The sequence below is a fragment of the Drosophila ananassae genome, chromosome 3R (genome assembly GCF_017639315.1).
Source record: "Drosophila ananassae strain 14024-0371.13 chromosome 3R, ASM1763931v2, whole genome shotgun sequence".
Classification (NCBI taxonomy): Eukaryota; Metazoa; Arthropoda; class Insecta; order Diptera; family Drosophilidae; genus Drosophila; species Drosophila ananassae.
The window spans coordinates 12,082,874-12,105,115 of NC_057930.1; the positions used below are offsets into that span (position 1 = coordinate 12,082,874).

The window sequence follows — 22,242 nt, forward strand, 5'->3', positions numbered from 1 at the left end:
AAGCTCCGATCTCCAGTCTACAGTCTACAGTCTCCCAGTCTTCCAGTCTCCCAGCTCGAAGCCCCCAGCGACAGCTGCCTCTGCTCCACCGCCGAGGATTAGCCCCAATGGTGATGGTGATGGTGCTGGTGCAGCAGATCTTCTCCGGCGATTGTCCCAAGCGAGTGCCATCACAACACCCTCTCCTTATTTTCATTGTCTTGTGCTGGTGGTGTCTTGCGAAATAAAAATCAAGAGGTTTCTACCCAGTTTTATTTTAAAATATATAAGTTAAAGCCACATCAGTTTTCTGATTTTTAAGCCAAAAAATAATAGTGCTAATTATCCTTTTGTTATTTAAAAATAAAGTTAACAACTTCCTCTTGTATAATAAGCTAAAAAATATTTTTTGAATAGTCATTTTAATACCCTTTAAGTGCGTGGCGGAATCCCAAGGCTACGCACTGGCATATGAAATCGATTTGGCATCTGGGAACATGCAGTGTCTTCGCTGAAACTGCGATCGCTCCGATCGTTTGTTTAGCCATTTCGTAACGTTACGCCGCCCCCTCTCCCTCTTCCATCCGGATGCCCACTGCCAGCTCACCTCTCCCCAGTCCCTCTCCTTAGTCCCCTTAGTCCATAGCCAACGCCAACAATTGTTTATCAATTTGTTAAATCAGCTCTCGACCGACGTCTTCGGCTTCAGGTCTCTTTTTGCCTCACTGTGTGGAAGTTGCGATCGATCCTCGCCGATAAGCGACACAACAAAAAACATACACACACACAGTATAGCAGAGGAGAGGAAGGAGGTTGGGGGGGTTAGCTGGCACTTTATCAGCCGGCAGATGATTGTTGCTGGTTTCTCACTTGGCCTCCGCAGCAGCGGCAGCAAAACTTTACTCGGTGGGCGTTGTTGGCAGCCATAAACAATCGAACAATTTGGCCAAGAAGGCCCCAAGATCCCGATTCCAATCCCAATCCCCAGTTCCAGCCCGATCTTGGCCAGCAGAGGAGCAAGGATCGACCCTTTGTTCATTTGTCGCTGGTTTTCAATCCGCAGACCGCCGTTGCTGCTAATCGTTTCGGGGTCAGTTAACCCGAAACCGCAAAAGCACAAAAAAAAATCCAAATCAAAGACAAAAAGGAAAGAAACCTCTAGAGATTGGATGATCTTGGTGTAGCCATAAGGAATAGCCGGAAAGTGTCTAGGATGGTCGCCAGAACGTCTGGCGGGATGAGCACATGGAGTTCATGCGGCACTGCGGGCGTATGCGTAATGAGCGGGTTAACAGGGCGGATGGGGAATATTTTTTTCTTTCTTTTTGGAAAATAATTCCTGGTTCCTGGAATATGATCTGAGGGGTATGGTAATTTATTTAAATTACTCTCTTATGGTGTGATTTAAGGGGGTTTATGATGCTTTGTTTATTATTTACTTTTGGTTACTTAATTTCTTTGAATTTCCACAGGTCCAAGTCCAAAATCTATAAGATTTTCTCAATATTTATGAAGTTTTGTATTAATAAAATATAGATATCAAATATATACTTAATAGCTTAAAAAAATTAAACCTTATTATAATTTGCCTTATTACCTTGTTATAATTAAATTGTTACTCATAGCCTAAGTAGGAACTGGAAACTTGATGATTTCTTAAAGTTTTCCCGCTCAAGACCACCTAAAAACACCTAGCTTATAGATCATCCTTAAAAACCCCCTAAGAACCACTTGTATTTAAACACTTTTCATAAAATATAATGGTTCTGCCCCGAAGCTCCCACAGTCTCATTAGTCACAGAAAAATTTTGGTAGAAGACTACTGCTCCACCGTCTTGAAACTCCTCCAGGGAGTATAATTAAACAAATTTCTGAAGACGCAATCGATGATCGGAGTTTTATTTTCTTTTTTTATTCCTTTTTTTTGGCAAAAGAAGTTGCAGAAATTGAAAAACGTGAGTGAGAAGTTTTAAAAGAAGACAGACAGAGATGGGGCGAGAATACAGCGAGTCTGCAGCTGCCAATTGTGATAAGAGAAATCTTCATTTTCGCGCGAAAATTTTGCCACCTTGCCTTGGGTTTCCGGGGGTCTGAAGTCTGGGGGATTTGGATCGGGATTGGAATTGGGATGGGATGGAGGAAGGAGGCAGGCCTGGAACCTGGCACGGGTAATCAACGCCATCAGCAGCTTCGGGTTTTAGGATGCAGCAAGGTCTCTGGGCCAACTCCGGGCTTATCAATTGTTATTAATCAAAGAAAAGAAAAAGAAAAGGCCCCTCTATAAGGCAAGGAATCGAATGCAAAGAGCGCAAAGTTCGCAAATTTCATTTCACTTCACACTTGGCCAAGAGGAGAACCAAGCCAGAGTGCCTGGATGGTGGTAACTAAGTTTCGGGAAGATCTCTTCCTTTTTTTTTGTGTGGATTTTTTTTTCGCCGGCCGTGTGTCCGTGTAAATAATCAACATTCTCATATCTTCAAGCTATTCGTGATTTGCTCTGCTCTGCTTCTCATTCCGGCGGCAGTCAGCACCTCTCTATGGGAACCCGGAGAGGAAATTCCTTCGATCCAGGGATAAGCGATTTTTGTTTCTTTAGCAAACCTCTTAACTTTATCCTTTTCCACAGCTCTCTCTACTCTTTTTGTTTTTTATTATTTTTAGCATGGAACAGAAGTTCGATTTTCAACCAAAAACTAATTTAGTTCACTTGGTTCAACAAAAGCTGCTGATGTCAATGGGAGGATGAGATTAAGTGGTTGCACACAGGAATAAGATTGCTAGGAAGGGGAAGTTGTCTCAACAACATGGGTTAAGAGGATAGTACTAAATTACTTAAAGGATATAATTGGTATAGAAATAGAAGAGTTTAAGATAGAGACTTTAAGATAAAGAAATTCATAAGAAAGTCTTATAATGTAAAGCTTAAAAGTAACTATAATTTTTAGCTTTATTTTCCATTAAACTTTAAACTATAATACCTATTATTCTGACCCCTATTGTGGGTGTGTGTCCTGGTATGTGTGTAGACCAACCTATGTGGCTTTGTATCTGCGATCTATAGAAACCGAAACACAAGCCACAGACAAAGACAGAGCCAGACAGAACGACAGACGATGGCTGGCAATTCTTCGAAATCGCCCAAGTCAAAGTCTCTTTTTTGATGTCTTAATTAAAAAACGTGCAAATGATACAAGGGCAGCGGGTTGCAACCCAGAAGGGGCAGGAGGTTGGTTGGTGTGTAGTGATCAGAGGGCGGGGGAGTTGATCGTCTGGGCCTCGGAACAGAGTTCAATGTTGAGCAATTGATGCAACTGTTGAGATGTGTTGCTCCTGTTGCTGTTGCTCTTTGGTTTTCGTTGCAGTTGCTATGTTGTTGCAGTTGCTGTTGCATGGCGAACTGATAAGCCAAAAGAGGGGGTTGGGAGTTGGGGGGGTTAGGGAAATTGTCGCAGTACTTGAAAATTTCGTGTGAGCACGCTCAGCGTCGATTGTTGCTCAGCCGGGCCGCTTGATCGCTTGATCAGCAGAAGCAGCAGCAGCAGCAACACAGGCCTTGCAACGAGCAACACCAATACAGTTGCATGCCTCTTTGGTGATCAATTGCAATCTTCGTTTCCTACAATACTGTTGCTGCTGCCTGTTGCTCCCACAATCTTATATGTTCGGCAAAGGAGTTGCTCCTGCTGCTGCTGCTGCTGCCGTGCCAGCAACTGTTGCACAAATTTAAATTGACCCAAGTGCAAGTTTGAATGTCGCTAATCTGCCATCGAACTGCGGACGAGTGTTGCTGGCGTTACCTGCAACATGTTGGCCATGTTGCCGGCCTGCCTCATAATTTGCGTTTATTAAACAAGCTTGGCATTTGCATAAATGTCGCTTTCCCCCGATAACCATCGTTCGTTCGATTGTGAACATGCAGCACCCAAAATGGCAGCATCAGTAGTTGCAGTTGCTGCAACTACATGTTGCAACAGCAACAGCAACAGCAACAACAGCATTTGCAATTGCTGTTAACAAATCACGCTTTTCGTTGATCAATCAAAACTGTGACAACTGCCCCCAACAAGTCACAATTCAATTCTGGAACTCCCAATTCCCAAACCACTTTGTGAGTCCTCCCTTTGGAGCCACGACCCGACAGCTGTAGAGCTATAGAGAGCTATGTTTTACTGTTACACTGGATTCGTGAGGGCGGCCAGCCACGCCCCCTCGACAGCCGCCCACTAGTCGCAGTCCAAAATCGTGTCTGCCATTGTGTTGACTTCATTGCTCTTTTTTTTTGTGTTTTCTCGGTGAGCTGATGACTTTTGATGTGTTCATCAACCAATCACGACAACTACAAGAAACATTTAAAAAAAAAGCTTAAAAAAAAGGGGGAAATGTAAGCCAAGAGGGGGATGGGGAGTGGGGGAGATCAAGGTACCAGGGCTTGGTATTTCACTTCAACAGTAAATTAAAGAGGCGCGAAAATTGCCTGCGAGCTGTGTGAATGGGAATGGGAATGAAATTCCCCAAAAAAACACAAGAACTGAACTGAAAGAAGGCCAAGAACAAAGGACCCCACAGCAAGAGTATATGATGAAGACTGGGTGCAGAAGGGGTGCAAGTTGGGGAAACAGGCGTCCAAGTTGCTAACAAGATGCGCGCAGTCAGCGACAACTGCAACAGCAACAGCAACAGCAGCAACAACAGGCAGTTAAGAAAACTACAAAGCCGAAAGGCCGCCACGCAGCAATTTCCAACTTTAAGTTGGAGCTCAGCTCCCAGCCAGTTTGGCTAAAAAAGCCACGCAACCCGGTGGCAGGCAATTGCCAGTACACAGAAAACAAAAAAATAGTTTAAATAATAATTGAAATAAAGTAATAAGAGACACTTTTAACTCTAAACTCTTTTAAGAATCACCTACTAAGCCACTCTTCTTCTCTCAGTGCACCTCCTGGACTGACTAACGAAGCGGCGAGTCGGACACATCATTACCTACCAATTAGGCCCCAAAAAGTGTGTGCATCTGTGTGGCGCAGGCTTTTGGCCAACTCCAGAGTAAACACCAGAGAGGAGAGGACTCCCAAGAAGGAGGAGAAGACGGCAAGGCAGGGCCGTAAAGGTAGCAAGACAAACACGAAGACTGCGGCCAAGGATGAGGATGATCTGAGGGCTCCGACGAGGCAGCAGCTCTTTTGGTGGCACAATAAACGTTTACAACGTTGCGAATGAGCTGGCTTGGGGTTGGCTTTCCAGTTTTTTTTATACTTTTTGCTTTTGGGGCAGAAAGAGGGGCAGAAAGTGACTGACAGGCAGCAAATAAGCCATAAATGCAGGCTGGCTGGCTGGCATCCAGCCAAGACAAACTGGGCTGCTACCTGTGTCGTCTACCTGGCTGGGATGATGAAGTGCAAAGTGCCTGCTAACAGCTTGTAATGAGCTCCTTAAAACAGTTGCCGTTTTATGGGAAGATCTGGAGCTGAAGCTGGTGGAGGATTATGGACCACCCAACCTCCTTAATACTCCAGTACACAGCACTGACTCGACTTGAATTCGATTTATGCGCTTCGATTGCTGATTGAATTTCGCACTGGATTTGTTGATTTCTACAAATAAGCCAACAAACAATCAGCAATCATGAGGCAGCAGCAGCAACATCGCCAGCAACATCAGCAATCAACAATCATTAAACAGCAATGACGAGGGTTATTCGTGCGTGAGTTAAGCAGTCGGCCAGAGGATGGCCAAAAGCCAAATGCAAACAGCCAAGAAGGGGGTGAAAAATGGGCTTAAGGGATGGTTTAAGAGATGGCACTAACAAAAGGGGTTAAAGGGACATCTAGATGACAGTCGATATTGACATGCAACTAATTGATTGACAGAAGTGTGTCCCAGATCATCTATAATTTCTCAATAAGGATTTGCAGGCATTACGCTCTAAAGGATGGGAAATTAAAATGGAAAGCATTACATGTTTATGAAAAAATATTAAAAGACTTACAAAGTAATGAGCCACAAATCCCTGGAAGACTCTAAGGTCAAGCTATAAGCTGCTCCTCCGCCAACGAATATTCAAATTTTATTTCAGAATTTTAACCCTTTTTGCTTCTCTAGAAGAATGATGATAAAAAGCCATATAATTCTAGCCATATACATAAAAAAATTACAGCATAAATCACACACGCTTACACTCACACCCTCAAACACACACACACACATGCACATTTATGAGCTCCACACACACACACACACATACAAATTTTGGTTGTTGTATTAAAAATAATATCGTCGTCTGGTCGACAAAGATAAGAAAATTTATCCAAAGGATTGCGCTTGGTGTTATGGCCAGGCCACCACAAAAGTGTGGCCAATCCAAGCTCCTGCCTCTCCATGCCCCCCTCTGCCCCTTGGTCTGCGCAACCGCAAGGATACAGTCCAAAAGAACACTCGACTCCTGCGACTCCTGCGACTCCTTCTCCTGCTCCGCCTTTGACTTGATGCGAGAATTTTATGACCAAAGCCCCCAAGTCGAACTCATCATCATCATCATCGTCGCCCCAATCCATGGTCGACTGGGGGAGGGTAAAGATTTGGGCAATGGAGGCAGGGGGAGAGGGTGCTGGGTGCCGCCGCAGGACCAGCAGTGGCGATCTGTGGCCAGCGATAAGGTAGGAAGACTTATATTTCATACCAAAGGGGTTTCATAAATTTAAAATATAAAAAATATATTAAAGTATTTTTAAGGACGTTTAAAATGATTAAAAAATATTTAATTTTCTAATAAAACTTTTTATAGTATTTTCTTTAAGTGTTTAATTTAGTTAACCCTTTTCACTTATTCTTAAAAAATACTACACTATTTTATTGGCAACACTTGACTTTCCTTCACTTCATAGTCACTAGTTTATGGTATCTTTTATGTTCAAAAATAAAAAAATAAATCCTCGGACCTGTTCAATTTCTTTTGAGGGCTTTATAGTGCTGCGGCCCACATGTCGTATGCTTGATATACGTTTTTTTTTCGAAAGGGAATAGTAGAAGGGGTCATGGGGGTAAGGGCTCTGTTGATTGAAAGCAACTGATAAGTCCAAAGGCCGTGTAATGTTTTTTTCTGTTTTTATATTTTATTTTTGTTTGTTGTTGTTTTTTTTTACTCTATTTGTTGTTGTTGTTGCAGTTACCCGCAACAATTGCAATGCGTCCCGCATGAACCACCAAAAAGCCACAAAAAAAAAAAGAGTAGATAGAGAAACTTTTGAGCTCTCCCCGCGGAGCTTAGACCTTGTCAAATGATTAATTACATGCCGAAAAGCTATCTAACAATTTGACTCGCTCTCCACGTGTATAAGTGTGTGTGTGTGTAGTATCTGTGTGTGGTAGATTGTCATTAAGCCAAAACAGCCACACAGAGGGAGACATAATAAAAAATTATGCCATAGATAAAATGCCATTAGAGAGAGAGACACACACACAGTGGGTTAGGGGGGCTATCAGGGTGGAGTGGCCAAGAGGAGAGGAGAGGTGGCGGGTCACCACTTAGCGCCATTAGAAGGCAGCCAACAGCAGCAGCAGCCAAGCCGAGCCGAGCCGGGCCGAGCAAACAACAAGAGGAGCAGCCAACCAAAAAGCCAGGCCAACAGCGCTGGAAAATGGCTAAAAGGGGCTGGCAGGGTGATAAGAGGGAGGGCCAGCTGGTGCTGCAAGTATGCAATTCTGCAAGATAAGCCGAAGCATTCATGAATTTCATAGATAAAAACCAAACACACTCACACTCACACAGACACAGCTAACAGACAGCCAGAGGCAGCCTTACACACAGATACAGATACGGGGGCAGACGCAGATACAGATACATGGACAGGCGCTCAGGGAGATGCGCTTACAGTACATTGCACACCAGCAACAACACTAACAATAATAGCACTAACAAAAGCAACAACTGAAGAGCGCCAAAAGTGAGCAGCATCATCATCATCATCATCCAGGAGCAGGAGCAGGAGCAGCAGGAGCCGGAGCAACTGAATCAGGAAAGGAAGACACCACCCTACAAACAAATGGCAAACAAGGGGCGGTGCTGGCCCAAGATAGTAAGTAAAAATGGAATAGAATATGTAATACCCTAGAGAAATAGTTAAAAAATTTTATTTTATATTTTTAATAAATAATCATTATTATGAATATTAAACAGACAGATATATTCCTTCTTTATAAGGCCTAGAACTAAGAAATATCAGACCTTCCTTAAAAGAAAATGTCAAATTTTTAAAACAAACTTTCTCTTTTAATAACTCTTTAACTCTTTTTTAATAAATAAAACCCTTAGATATAATCCTTAACCCTCGAAAAACATAAAACAGCCACCAAAAAGCTGATTAGGTTTTCGAGAAGAGTGACCTCGAACACAGCAGATCGACCACAACAGGGCCTAATCCAATCTGGGGGGAACCAGGCGAGCAAGGCAAGTGTGGCTATCTTTGGCCAAAAAAAAAAAAAACAAAAAAGTGGGGCAGGAACAAGGACAAGAAGGGGGGGCAGGACAGCGACAGTGGCAGGACAGGACAGGACAGGGCAGCTGGAATGCCGCACTTCTTTGGACCCCTTTTTGGCTGGTGCGGTTTGTGGGTTCGCTCGCTTGGCGTCGCCATGGAGTGTCAACAGCCAGATAAAGATTAGACAGACAAACGCCCACTTTTTAGGCGAACTGTTACGCCCACTGGCCACTCGACCACACTATCATGCCTCTCTCTCACTTGCCACAGTGTGTGTGTGTGTGTGTCTTGCCACTGACACAGCAGAAAAACGGCCACGTGGAAAGGACTGAGATTTGTGTTTTTTTTTGTGGGGGGGAAAGTCACCTCCCTTTGCTGCTCCAATTGCCTCCAGTTTCGGGGGATTATTAATGATGGATGCTCGAGATGGCAGAGAAATGGTGCGGAATGTCGAGCTATATAGTCTGGCCAAAAAATAATGGATAGAGGCGGGAGGCAGGAGGCAGGCGGCAGGAGCGGAGCTGCGGAAAGGGATTACAGATTAGACCCAACTGGGCCATGAATTCAGGGATAATCGGAAAATTCATAGCCCCTATCGGGAGAGTAGTTTCTAGCAATTAAAAATGATTTATTTTAAAGGTTAGATTTAAGATTTATTTTAATAATAATATTTAGTAAAGTACCAGTTAAAAATCAACCCTTTTTTGAGATAATTTTCGAAACTCGGGGTTTATGGCCACACTGTTTATCGAGTCGAAAAATTGAATTCATGAGGACAAGGTTTATTTTAATAATATTTAATAGTAATTTATTTCCATAATAAGATTTAAAAAAGTACTAGTAATAAAGTATCAACCCTTTTTCGATATAATTTTCGAATAATCCTTAGGGTTTATGGGCACATTCTTTATTGAATCGAAACATTCAAATCCCGAGTACCAGTCCGCTCCTGGTTTATTTTAATAATATTTAATAATATCTATAGTACTAATATTTAAAAGTACCATTAAAGTAGCAACCCTTTTTGAAGATAATTTTCGAATAAACTCTTAAAAACTTAACGATAATCCTTAGGGTTTATGGCCACACTCTTTATCGACTCGAAACATTCAATTCCGCTCCTAAAAGTCCGCTCCTGGATGAACCCCGAAGGGTTGGGGCCAGAGACATCGTCTCAATGACGTTGACATTGCTGATGATTATGAAGTGATATGAAATTGATGCCAATGATGATGCCGGGAGTGAAGTCAAAATATGCCACAAGGGGAGGGGTTTCGGAGGAAGGTTAACCAAAGGGGTTAGACTTGATAGAAGGATGGTTGGAAGGATGGTGGTGACCCGTTGTCATTTCCTGCGTTGTCCATCGAATTGAGGGTTGTGGTATTCTCGGCAAAGGATATTCGGTTAGAGGTGTCAAAATCCTAAAAACCACACCACAGGAGAAGGGTTAAGGACACTGTGCCAGTGCACTGATAAAAAATTGTATTAAATTAGAGCGGTTTCATCCCTCATTTTTTTGGGATTAAACTTTTATTGGCCGAGTAGACTCAGAGGGGTTAGCCCTCTACCCCATCCAGAAATTTATTATTGGGCATTAACGGGTTATGTCAGTCAGAGAAAGACAGCAATAGATAAGGAGAGAGAGACGGGGACAGTCGCCTGCTTCGTGCATCCAAACAGATAAGAATTTATTATTTTTTTTCGGTTTTTTGGCTTTTGGGCCATTTCGTTTAAGCTGGAGACTTATCGCGGATTGAACAGCGGACAAAAGGACATGCGGACAGGGGACAGGATGTAGGTGAGTCTGAAAAGGACTTTGCAGTCTAAAGGATATGAAGGCTTACCTCTGCTGTCGACGGTCATCTCTTCTGTGGTATCGGAACAATCACCTGGAAAATGGAGAAAAAATAAAAATAAATATTAATATTAATAATAATAAATTTCCAGCCAATTTTTAGATTTGAAAGTTTGTTTTTCTGATGACCTTAACAATAGTAGAGATACTTTCGTCTATTCGAAGTTAAATTTCACAGATACTAGGATACTTTCCGGGTAGAGACCTTAGCTAATGGCTGCAGATATTTATCGGCGATGGTTTCGAGCCAAATGGCTTTACTTTAAAAAGCGATAATAATTGCTGCGAGGGCCATAGCCACATTGTTTGCTTTTGTCCACCCATTCTCTGTTGGCCCAGTATCTGAGTATCTCAGTATCTTTGTATCTCAGCTCTGGGGCCGGACCAAATACGAGTTAACTACGCACAGTAGTTGACGGCGAGGCCGGTGTCCAAGACTTCACTCTACTGGCCCCTAGCCCCTCCTTTTTTATCCACACACTCACCACTAGTGTGTGCCTGTGTTGTTTTTCTCATTTTTGATTATATTTCGCTGATTATTCACTTCAAGGAATTATAATAACAATAATAACAACAATCCGCAGAATTCCTTCGTTTTTATTTCAACTCCTCGCCTCGCCTTGCCTCGTCTGGGGCACTCTGCGTCTTCTGCTTCCTCTTCTTTGCTCGCCACAGATTGCAGATAGCGAAACACACACACACTCACTAAAAGATACTCATACTCACAGATACAGATACATGTGAGCTGAACTGAGCTGAGCTGGCCGTGGAATGAATGTGAAGCCACACAGCGCAGATAGTCGACTGATAAGCAACTGAAAGCTGGCTGCCATGGACGCGAATGCGGACTTGGACTTGGACTACAGTGTCGGACATGTCGGACAGGCCTCCCAGACCCACAACAACGTGGGGCAACCCTTACCTGCCCTGCCTGCCTCCCTCTTGTCCCTAGCTGGTTGTGTGTGCTTTTTGGCCCAAAGTCCAAAAGCCAGACTTCAATAGGAATTGGCGGGATTTTTAAGTTGCAATTGTAGTACTCCCACACATGGTGGTTGTTTGAATATTATTTTTTTGAGTAATAGATAGTAGTTATGAGTACTAGACTAGGTTAGTTTTATTAAGGGGTTATACCTGGATCTATAACCTAGTTCGTAGAGAATAACAAAGCTTATCACTGGGGCTTCTGGGAACTGAAATGAATATTTAAGAATTCTGGAGAAGTGATGATTAAGCTGACACCTGATTCAGGTGCATTAGTTATCAAGATATAAGTGACGAAAGTGAGTTTCTACCTATAAGGTACGTAGTACCCTATTCCCTATTAAAAAAATAGATTTATTTTCTTGAAACCCCACTTTGTATTGCATTCTTTACCTCTAGAATTGCTGCTCAGCATTGTTGTTCTGTAATCCAGTATATTTTTATGACTTTTATGGATAATCCAGGTTTAGAGTAGATGTATCTCGTACTACACCTTCTTGTCACTTCATCACTTTTTTTTTGGTTTCTAAGCCGGCTGACTTGATTCTTGCAACTCTAAATCACTTGTTGGCCCATCACTTGTTTCCACCAAAATAATAAATAATAATTATTATTTTAAATAATTTTAAGTAGCGACAAATCGCTCACTATATCGCTATGCTCTATCTCTTTCTGATTTCAAATTTGCGGCCGCCGCGTTCTCTGTCTTTGTCTAGCACTGAAGCGAGTATACCGCTCGAGGTTGCTACTCGATCCGCGTTCCACAGCAAACTGAAAGCCGAAACTCGGGCCCCGCCGGCGGCAGGCGGTGAGTAATGAAATTTTCGTGTGCGCCACACCACACCACAACCACTCCGCTCCGCTCTGCTCTGTTCGGCGTCTCAGTGTATCTGTGTATCTGTGAGATACAACCGATACAGATACGGGAGGAGAGCCGCCCGAGCGATGACGACGATGACGATGACGAGGACGAGGCGGCCAGATACTCTCCGTCAGCTGATGTTTGTTGATGCCGGGATGTGTTCGATGTGGCGGACCAAGTTGTTTATCTTTCATTTTCTGCCCTATCTCTCTAGTGACTGGTCTGGCTTCGAGACTCGCATTCGCCGGATTCGTATTTGGATGGGATTCGTATCTGCATCCCGAGACTCTCAGACCCGGCACTGGTACTCTGCCACTACCAAGAGGGGGAAAATGGGACCGAGTCAGTGCCTGAAAACTGAAATAAGATATCGCCGCTCTGTCGCTCTGTCGCTCTGCTGCGGTCGACTTCCTTTGCTCGCTTCGAAATTATTCGAAACAAAACTGATAAAGCACTGATAAGAGCGCAGCGCGGCGAGCTGAGTTAGATAACATCGCAGTGGCACTGTGGCAGAGCCAGCCAACAACAACAACAACAACAACAACAACAACAACAACAGCAATAGCAAAAGCAACAAAATAAATAAAAACAAAACCTAAAAACGAACCAAGCAAAGCCGGCGAATGAGTTGAGTTGAGTTGGGCAGGCCAGGCCAGAACCAACCAACCAACCAGCAGCGAACGGATACTCAGATACAACAACAGCGCACACACTGCAGATACAGATACAAAGATACATCCAAAGAGGGTGTGTGCTGGTGTGTGCGCGAGGGAGATGCTTTTCAGCGATATCGCGTCTACGGCTAATGGAATTCTGATTATTGCTTAGTGATAAGCGTTTTGTGTTTAATTGTATCTGTGTATCTGTATCTGAATACACTGAGCGAATAGGTTTTGGAACAAATAAAAAAATATAAGATAGGATTGCTGAAATAATTACATATAATAATTTAATTGATAAAACATAAAAAAAGATATAAAAGATAGAATCTTCTAATAAATAGTATCTTGTAATATTAGTCATTTAATTAAATAACTCATTTTTATATTTAAAATTTCCTAAAAAAGCCTAAACAGTTTAAAGATACATCTTATCCATCAGATACATCCACTATATCCCCAACATCCCCCACTGTAGAACATCAAATTCCGGGATATTGCCTCAAAGACGGTTATCATTCACCTGCCCCAGTCGCAGCCGCATCCACATCCCACATCCCATATCCCATATCCCATAGCCCCCCAGTTTTGTATCTGCATCTCCATCATCGCTCTCCGTCATCTCCGTTCTGCAGTTTTTGGCTCACGGGGCTTTTGTTTAGCTTTTTTTTTTCTCCTTTTTTTTCCTCCGCTTTTCCTTACCCCAAGAGAGCTTATCACTGGTCGTAGATCTATTTTTATGTTGCTTTGGCTACTCTTTCGCCTCTCTTTCCCATCTCCATCCTCCGGTCTCTGATTCTTATCGGCGTTTGGTTTATTTCCATTTCCCTGGCAACTTTGCAGATGCAAAAACAACAACAACAACAAAAAATCTAAAAAAAAAAATAAATAAAAAATAAAATCGTTTTCTTTTTTTTTTCCCAGCGATTAAAATCTTCCAAGAGGCCTCTCTCTTTTCTTTTCTTTTCCTGTGCTCTCTTTGAAACGCCATCATCAGCTGTTGCCCCTGGATGTTGCGCATGCGTTGTGGCGCGTTAAATAATCACCCCTCCTCCCCGCAACACCATCCCATCGCAACCCCCACCATGCCACCCAACGAACATTATCCATCCTCCGGCTGTTGTTTTTGTTTGACGGCCTGCCTCTGCAACGATTATCTTGTTTGCCATTGTTGACTTTTAATTAGATTCATTAAACGTGCCGCTTGCCGGTTGCCGCTTGCCGCCAGCGCCCGCCTTGCAACCCCCTGGAACAAACAACCCCTTTGACCTATCGGCATTTCCGCACGACTTTTTAATACCCTGGAATGTTTTGGGGGATTAGAGGGGCTTATGGTTTTATTTCAATGAGGTATCTTGTGTTTTGGGAAACTAGTTCTTAAAGAATCACTTTTTTTCACTTTTAATTTCATGTTTTTAATTTTAAAATTTTTGGAAATATTTAGTTTTGAATAATAAAACTATTTCTTTGTATAAACAAGGGCTTTTAAAAAATGATGTGATTAGAGGAGCCATTGATTTTATTTCAATGGGGATTCTTGTGTTCAAGAATCACCTCTTTCATTCTTTTTGACTTTATGGTTTGGATTTTGAATTTTTTTTGTAAGTTTGGAGATGGGTTTTTTAAGAGGGGCCTATGATTTTATTCAGGAACCTTGTAATTTGGGAAAACAATTCTTCCATAAGTACTTCTTTAACTTCAATTTGAAATACTTTCGATTATGATACTACATTTTTTAAAACTTTGAATGTTTTGAAATGTGTTTTTTGAACAAATTTTTGAAATATTTATTTTTGAAAAAAAAATAATGAAATGAAATTTCTATTGAAAAATATATATGTATACAGTATTTTCCAAATATTTGTATTATTTGTCAGAAAAAAACTATAAATCAGTTCCTATAAAATACCAATTTTTTTTTATATTAGAAATTATATTTATAATTATAATTATAATTATATATTTAAAAGTATTCTTTTTTGAAATCCTAATAGGTACTAGTCTATTCGTTGTCTGTATTTCTTTATAAACCAACTTTAGCTCTCCTTAGCTCATTCATTTGTTAGAATATACATATATTTCCCATTTAGTGGGTGTTTTTTTTCAGTTTCTGGCTTATGCAGCGATAAACACTTCATGCGTGAATATCTGCAAAGGTTTTTTTTTTGATAAAGGCCCCCGTTGCGGTTGTTTCGGGTTGTTGTTGCTGCTGGTTGTTGGTAGTTGCCAGTTGCCAGTTGGTTGTTGTTGGTGGCTCGTTGTTGGGGTGATGAACTGCCAACACTTGCCAGATCCCCTTCCCCCAGACCGCTCCCCAGACCGCTCCCCAACTTTTCCATCTTTCTCTGGCAGCAAATGGCAATTGTTTTGCAATTATGTTGCCACAAGTCGGTACACACAGATACAGATACAAATGTATCTATGTGTGTCATTGTGGTTACGTGCTCATTTATTGACATAAATATGAACAAATGCGACAGATCAACGTCTGCTGATTAAAGTACATCGAAAAAGCGATTTTAAGAAAATCTGCTAAAAATACCAGCAAAAAAAAACTTAAACAGCAATACAAGTACAAGAGTACAAGTTACAGAGCAAAAAAATAGAGAGGCACGGGTTCGAAACCCCATAAAAAAATGTTAAGAAAAAATTATATAAATATTTTTTTTAAATAGAGACTTTTATGGAATAAGAAACTACATATTAAGAATCTTATTAAAATCTTTGAAAAAGATTAGTCATTTTAAAGGGAAAGTGAATTTAATTTTTATTAAAGAATGAGAATGATTTTGAAATATTAAATTCTTAATTGATAAATATTATTTAATCTACAAGGTCATTATAGTCTTAATTTATTTTATATTTTTTTAGAAGAATATTTATTTTTGTGTCTAAATTTCAGTGTTTTTTTGGTTGCAATTGCGAATGACGCAGCACTTGGAGGCTTCACCCCCGCTGTTACCCCTACACCAGACCAGGGCCGCTTCTGACCTCGATGGAACTGCTCCCTCTGACCCCCTCCTGCCACTGACTTGCCTGCCCCCTGCCTCCTGCCCCTTCCGCGCATTCGAAAAACTCCGCTGAGAGCGCAGATGCAAGCGGAGTGATAAGAGATCCTCACGCTGATAAAAAGCAAAAGCAAAAAAGCGGCAAGCAAGCAAACTCACACAGTTGTTGCTTATTTAATTTTTTTTTTTTGGTTATTTCTACTTCTACGTTTGGGGCTGGCTTTTGGGTTTGTTGCTTATTTCATTTCGTTCGCTTTTTTTTTTTTGGTAGATGCATCGTTAAGATTACAAACAGCCCAGTATTTGATGTTGTTGTTGTTGTTAGTGTTGTTGTTGCTGTTGCGATTGTGGCAACAACAATGAAAAAACATTTATCATGAAATAAATCTACTTTTTCTCTCTCTGTCTCACTTTTTTTTTTGCTTTGGGCCATAAACTCCAAAAGTGGCTATTGTAACCCGAAACTCGCACATTATTTTTTTGAGAGTGGCAATAGCTCTTATATAATCAATTTTTTTTAAATAAAAAAAAAATATATATAATATTTTAACCTTGAGTTGGACTATCTGTTTCCCCCTTTTATTTTCCAAAGCAGCAGGTGCCAACACTTCCTCCGACACACCCGCTTCTTTCCGTTTTACCCTTGGAGCCTGCATATTTATGAAGTCTGGCAGATAAGCGATGACTTCATTGTAGCGAAATTAAATCAATTAACATAAGCCAAGGTGGTAGTGGAAGTGCCAGTGGCAGTGGCAGTGCCTCCCCCTTATCGCTGTCTGCCACCTTGCCACCTTGCCACCACAGCTTTAAGTTAATTCCTCACTCTTTCGGTTTCTGGGCCCTAATCTAGCAATCAATCAAAGTGATTTAAATTTCATGCCGCGTATCTCCAGGCACCACCAACACACTTGCCACCACTGGGGGAGTGGGGCTCTGAACATAAATACTGATTTTCAGAAAATCACGATTAAGAACTCAACTCGCAGACAGACGACTGAAGTTTTGAGGAATTATCGCTGAGCCGGAGATAGGCCGCCAGTTGGCATAAGGGAGTGGGATTAGGATTATAAATGGGATGTGTCATAACTGATTTGGGCGATAGGTTTTATTTACCCTACTCTCGAGTGGGTCTACCCAAAATTCCAGGCCATTGTGTCCTTAAAAATAGAAAAGATAACAAGCTTGATAAGAATTATAATTTGAGATTTATTCCGGTAGAATAGCTGAGGTAATTGGGGGTTCATAGAGGTCTACTCTATAGAGATGACAGTATTTATAACAGAATAGTAACTATTATAATCTATATTAATAAACCCCTTTCTCCCACCAAGAGATGACTCATCTCTCCCGTAAAGATCATCATCAATCTTTTATGGCTCCTTAATAGTTGCCTCCGATCCTCCTAACTATTGAAGCCCAGTGGACTTTATTTTATTGACCTCCTTTTCCAGACCCGGGGTTTTGGAGTTTTTGTGGGTTTCTCGAGTTGGCTAAGTGGTCATAAAATATGCTTAATGCATCAGGAAGCCGCCTCTATGCGGGTGCCCCGAATACACTTCCCATTCCTGACTGCCTCACCGACCAGGCCATAGGCAGGCCATCGTAAAAATCCTTATCTGAGAGTTTCGGCTCCTCAGTCATCCCGTTGGTAAGTGCGAGATTAAAATATTGGATAAAAGCGGCAGCAGCAGAAATGCACGGCGATAACACAACAAAAAAAGTGGAAATGGAAATGGAGTTCAAGTTGGAAACGTGGCATTCCTGGGACGTTGTCGCTGACTCTTTCAGAAAAACAGAAAAAAAAAACAAAAAAAATATTTCTACGTTATCGCCATCGGCTGGCCCTGTTTTGAATACTGGCTCAGTTTCTTGGGTAAGTGAGTGATAAACACGAGTTATCGCATCAATTAGTTCGGCGTCAAGTTGACGTCGTTAAAGGCAGAGCCAAACAAAGCCCCGGGGCCGGGCCAGCTCTCCGACTCATTTTCGATTTTTGTGAAGGAGGCGACGCCGGGTCGGAGGCGAGCCAGGCATACGATTTGAGTCCGAAAGGCGAAAGTCAAGCCGGAATGCCATAAAACCTGTGGGTCTGAGTTCCAGCCGCAGTCAGAAAATCGCGGACTGTGTCCTTTTTTTGGCCAACAGATTTCTGGCTAACAGTGTTGCCAATAAATTGTGTCAAGCAATGGCTAGAAAATTTAGATTTTTAAAGGGCTAGTAGAGGTCTAAAATAAGAAGGTTTAAGAAGGATATCTACTGTCCTAAAAACCCTTACTAAACTCTATTTTTTTGGCCATAATTTGTGTTAAGAAATGGCTAAAAAATCAATATTTTTAAAGGGCTAGTAGAGGTCTAAATTAGGAAGGTTTAAGAAGGATATCTACTCTCCTATAATCCCTACTCTAAAAACTGTCTAAAAACCCTTGCTAAACTCTATTTTTTTGGCCATAATTTGTGTTAAGAAATGGCTAAAAAATCAATATTGTTAAAGAGACAGAATTTGGTTTAAATAGTAATAATAAATAATAAATTAAGGAATTGTTTAAGAAGGAAAGGATTGAAGATATATACTCTCCAATAATCTCTACTCTAAAAACTGTCTAAAAACCCTTAAAAACTCTCTTAATTTTAGCCAAAAAATACCCAAAAACCTGGCCATTTCTGTCATCACTCTTGGCCAAGAAAGAATGCCATATTTTAAGAAGCGGGCGCGACGTTGACAAAAGTCTCAATGATCCTATAACCGATATTAAGACAGCCTCGCCGCCGTCAAAGTGGCCTTCCCTGTCTCACCTGTATCTCACCTGTGCTACCATCTCATTCTCTCCCCTTTTTAGCCAAGTCGCCGTACGCAAATTGAGCCCGAAAGTGGCTTGTAAAACATTAAACGTTTCTGGTCCAGTCGCCAGCCATCAAATGAGCAAATGACGAGACCCCGAGGGCGTTGTAGGAGGGCCCGAGAACTCGGATTTTGTTCAGAGATTCAGGTAGAGATGCAGATACAGCACACGCCAAAGCCAAAGCTAATTGCCATCTATCTATCTCTTTCTCTGGGTGGTTCTGTCTGTCTCTTTCGGTATGTCCTGAGTCTGTCATCGGCTACCAGGAGTGCGTTGAAAGATCTTAAGTGGATAAAGATGACGATGACGATGACGGCAGTGGCGGCGACGACGATGTCAGTTATCACAGCCGGAAGTGCCATCATAAAAGGAAGGTGCAATAAAAATATTTTACACGCTTGCCATCTCTTTCGGTAGACTAAGCAACCCTACTAAGGCTGTCTTTGTTGCACAGCTCATTGGCATACCTCTTTTGAAGGTGGGCGCCGGCTTGATCGGCTCTCAAGTGGCAGGGAAGTGGCTGCCACAGAGACCCAGACTGTGACGAATTTGAAGATACCCCTCTTAATTATTAAAAAAAAAAGGAATAACCGCCTCTAAGGATAAAAGGATCTAAGGATATCATAGCTTATATATTATTAAATTTAAAAATCATATATCCTTTCAACTATCATCTTGAAAATCATATCCCCGAACAGCCACCAACCAGTCGCAATCTGAACCTTTCCCACTGATTCAATACCGGTTCCGATTTCAAGACACACATGCAGGACGAAGGCACACACAGGACATGTGAGATGTCGAGATTTCAGATGACAACGGGGAAGCCCACAACCACCACCACCAGGACGACGACTACGACGATGAAGGCCTCATCGGAAATGTTGCTCTATGCCATGTCCTTATCAGTTTGAATTCCTTCTTAGTTCTCAGTGCTTGAGTTGCTATTGTTGGCTGCTCCTGCTCCTGCTCCTGCTCCTGGGCCGGCTCCTTTTCCACTTCCTGTCACACACACACACACACACACACATGACTGTAGTACAAGGAGCAAGGACTCATCTCACTGCCTTGACTGACTCATGACCAAAAAGTGTTTCGGGGTCGCACCATAAAAATCATAACCGTTTATGTCCTGTCGTTCCTTGCTGGCCCCAAGGCTTCTTCTCTACTGACCAGGACTCATCATCATTGTCGTTGTGGTTGTCCTTCCCCGCCTCCAACCGAAACTTTTCGGCGAAAAGTTCTCCACTCAAATAAAAAAGCATTTGTCCTGCGTAGTTAATGTCCTGTCCAAGCCGGGGAGTTCAAGGTTCAACTTTTTGAGGATAATAACAATTTTCGCAAATTACAAATGACTTGTGAGGGGGAAGGACCTCGCCTGTTAGTGTTTATTATTATTTTTATTTCTATTTTATTTAGTTTTGTTGTTTTGTTGGACAATTAAGGTCAAGGAGGTAGGAAGAGTGTTATTTTCTTATATTCATTTTTTATTGCCTACTTTTTAGGGTTTATCTTTTAAATCCTTTTTAAACCTTCAGAAGCCTTTAACAAAAAAAAACCAAACCATAAGAACTATTTATTTATCCTTGATTGTAAAGAAGTCATGTTTATTTAAACAAACTCGGACACGCATCCACATAAATCGCTTATCCTTTATCCTGTTGCTCATTGTGCTGGTGTGAGAGTATGCGTCTGTGTGTTGGTGTCTGAGTGGATGATAAATCCTCGTGGCTCCATTGGACCGACTGCAGCTGGCTAAATGACAAACTGCAAGGAGGCAGGACCAAAAAACAAAACACCAGGGCACGCAGGACACGCAGGACAACACAGATGATAAGGAAAGTTGTCCTGGGCTTGGGTTGAAAGAACACCAAAAGACTCAAAGTGTTTGTCTCAGTGTAGCGAGCGAGCCATTAAATTGACAAAATACCAACACAGAAGAAGAGATGGGGCAAGAGAGAGGGGTCGGGAAAGGACAGCCGCAAAAAGGACATTCCTCAGAGTTGAGCGAGAAAAAGCGAGAGCGAGATAGGAGGCAGCGCCATATTTTATATTTTACATTCTTATCGCAAAACTCTCACTCAGCCATTCCGTTTGGGGCTGGAGGTTAAAAGAGTGGGTGGTGGCTGGTGGGTGGTGGGTGGTGGCGATGTCTGATGGTGGGGATGAGGGCCGATAGAGAGAAAGGGCCAAACGAGAGATAGAGACGGGGAGAGAGTACTGTGGCTGGAGAACTGATAACACCCGCGCTAATGGGACCAAACAATGCCGAATGGAGCAGCGCAGCATAACAGAAGCGATGCACACAACCACAGCAAGGACACACACACACAGCCATATAGACAACAAGGACATACACATTACAGAACAGATACAACAGCTACAACAATAAGCCCCATGTAGCCTCAGACCCAGTTCCAGAACCAGACCCAGACCCACCCAGAACTGGGCTGGCCCGTCTTATCTATGGCCATCAATCAGGCGAGCAGCGAGCGGCGATAAGCAAAAAGATTTTAAATGGAGTGCACGGAGCCAGCAGGAGCAGAGGGAGCAGGACAATACACTGAAAGAAAATCAGGCTTGCTTATTAAAATAATTTAAGTTTTTGAAACAAAAATTAGCAAAGTCTTAAAGATTGTTGCTCTTATTCCTTTATAAATTTATATTGTATAATATATTTATTTCCCATTACTTTCTCCAAGTGTTTTAGGGAGAGACTATGTCCCCCTTTGGTGGTGCCCCTGCTTGCGACCCTGATGTCGGGAGCGCATCTCTGGGCGGGAATTGAGTGGCCCAGGGTTTTGTCCTACGACTGCTGCCAGAGATAAGCGAAGCTCAAACTGAATGCAGACAAAAAAAAAAAATAATAAAAGGGAGGCAGGTGGTAGGTGGCAGGCTGGGCAGGTGGGGATAGTTCCTGGCCAGGTGCTGCCACCCCACCCCCCGTGAAATCTCTCCATCCTGATTCAGTGAATTTTCATTTTCTGCTCGCGGCCCACGAATATTTTCACTTGCCGTTGGTGGCGTTGTCGTTATCAGGACGGCCAGCTTTTGCTTCCGAGGATGTGAAAGGTGATGGGTAGGATGGGGGCGGAGGGTATAGCCCATGGGTGGAAGGATGTGGCAGGACACTGGAGGCAGTTGCTTATCACACATATACAGGAACAAGTGGGGCCAGTGAATTGGGTGGCGGATTGGTGTAAACTGTAGGCTAGGAGCAGTGGCAGGAGCAGCAGGAGCAGCAGGGCAGGAGCAACAATGACAACCAGTTGACAAGCCTTTAACCCTCCACACCCTATCCCCTCCCCTAGCTATTGTAATTAATCCCCTTTTTGCAGTGTTGGAAAATGCGCAATTTCGCATTGAATGAAATTGTTAAATGAAATGATTCGCCTCCATTCAAAGGCAACTCCTTTATGCACATTTACCAATTGATTACTGCCACGCCTACACTATCAGGCCACGCCCCCATTCCCCATTCCCCATTCTGGTTGTAGAGCCTTTACTTAATTAACTGAAGTGAAAATGGCGCCTGCATGGAACCTGATAAACAAACATTTTTCGGCCTCGATGCCAGGAGAGGAAAG

At 42.3% G+C, this 22,242-nt stretch overlaps 1 protein-coding gene across 4 annotated transcripts in view; it reads right to left on the bottom strand.

The window, feature by feature from the left end:
- The window catches only part of LOC6503362 (zinc finger protein ush), a 59,848-nt gene that overhangs the window by 6,434 nt on the left and 31,172 nt on the right, over positions 1-22,242 (bottom strand). For 2 of the 4 annotated variants that reach the window (XM_032455551.2, XM_032455550.2), the window contains exons 1-2: positions 11,680-13,072; positions 10,295-10,339 (exon numbers count right to left, since the gene is read on the bottom strand). In XM_032455551.2, coding sequence (XP_032311442.1) covers positions 10,295-10,339; positions 11,680-11,701 — 67 coding nt within the window. In that variant the 5' untranslated portion in view covers positions 11,702-13,072. Of the gene's footprint in view, positions 1-10,294; positions 10,340-11,679; positions 13,073-22,242 lie in introns of those variants that run through there. The other 2 variants (XM_032455549.2, XM_032455548.2) reach the window with 1 other exon arrangement.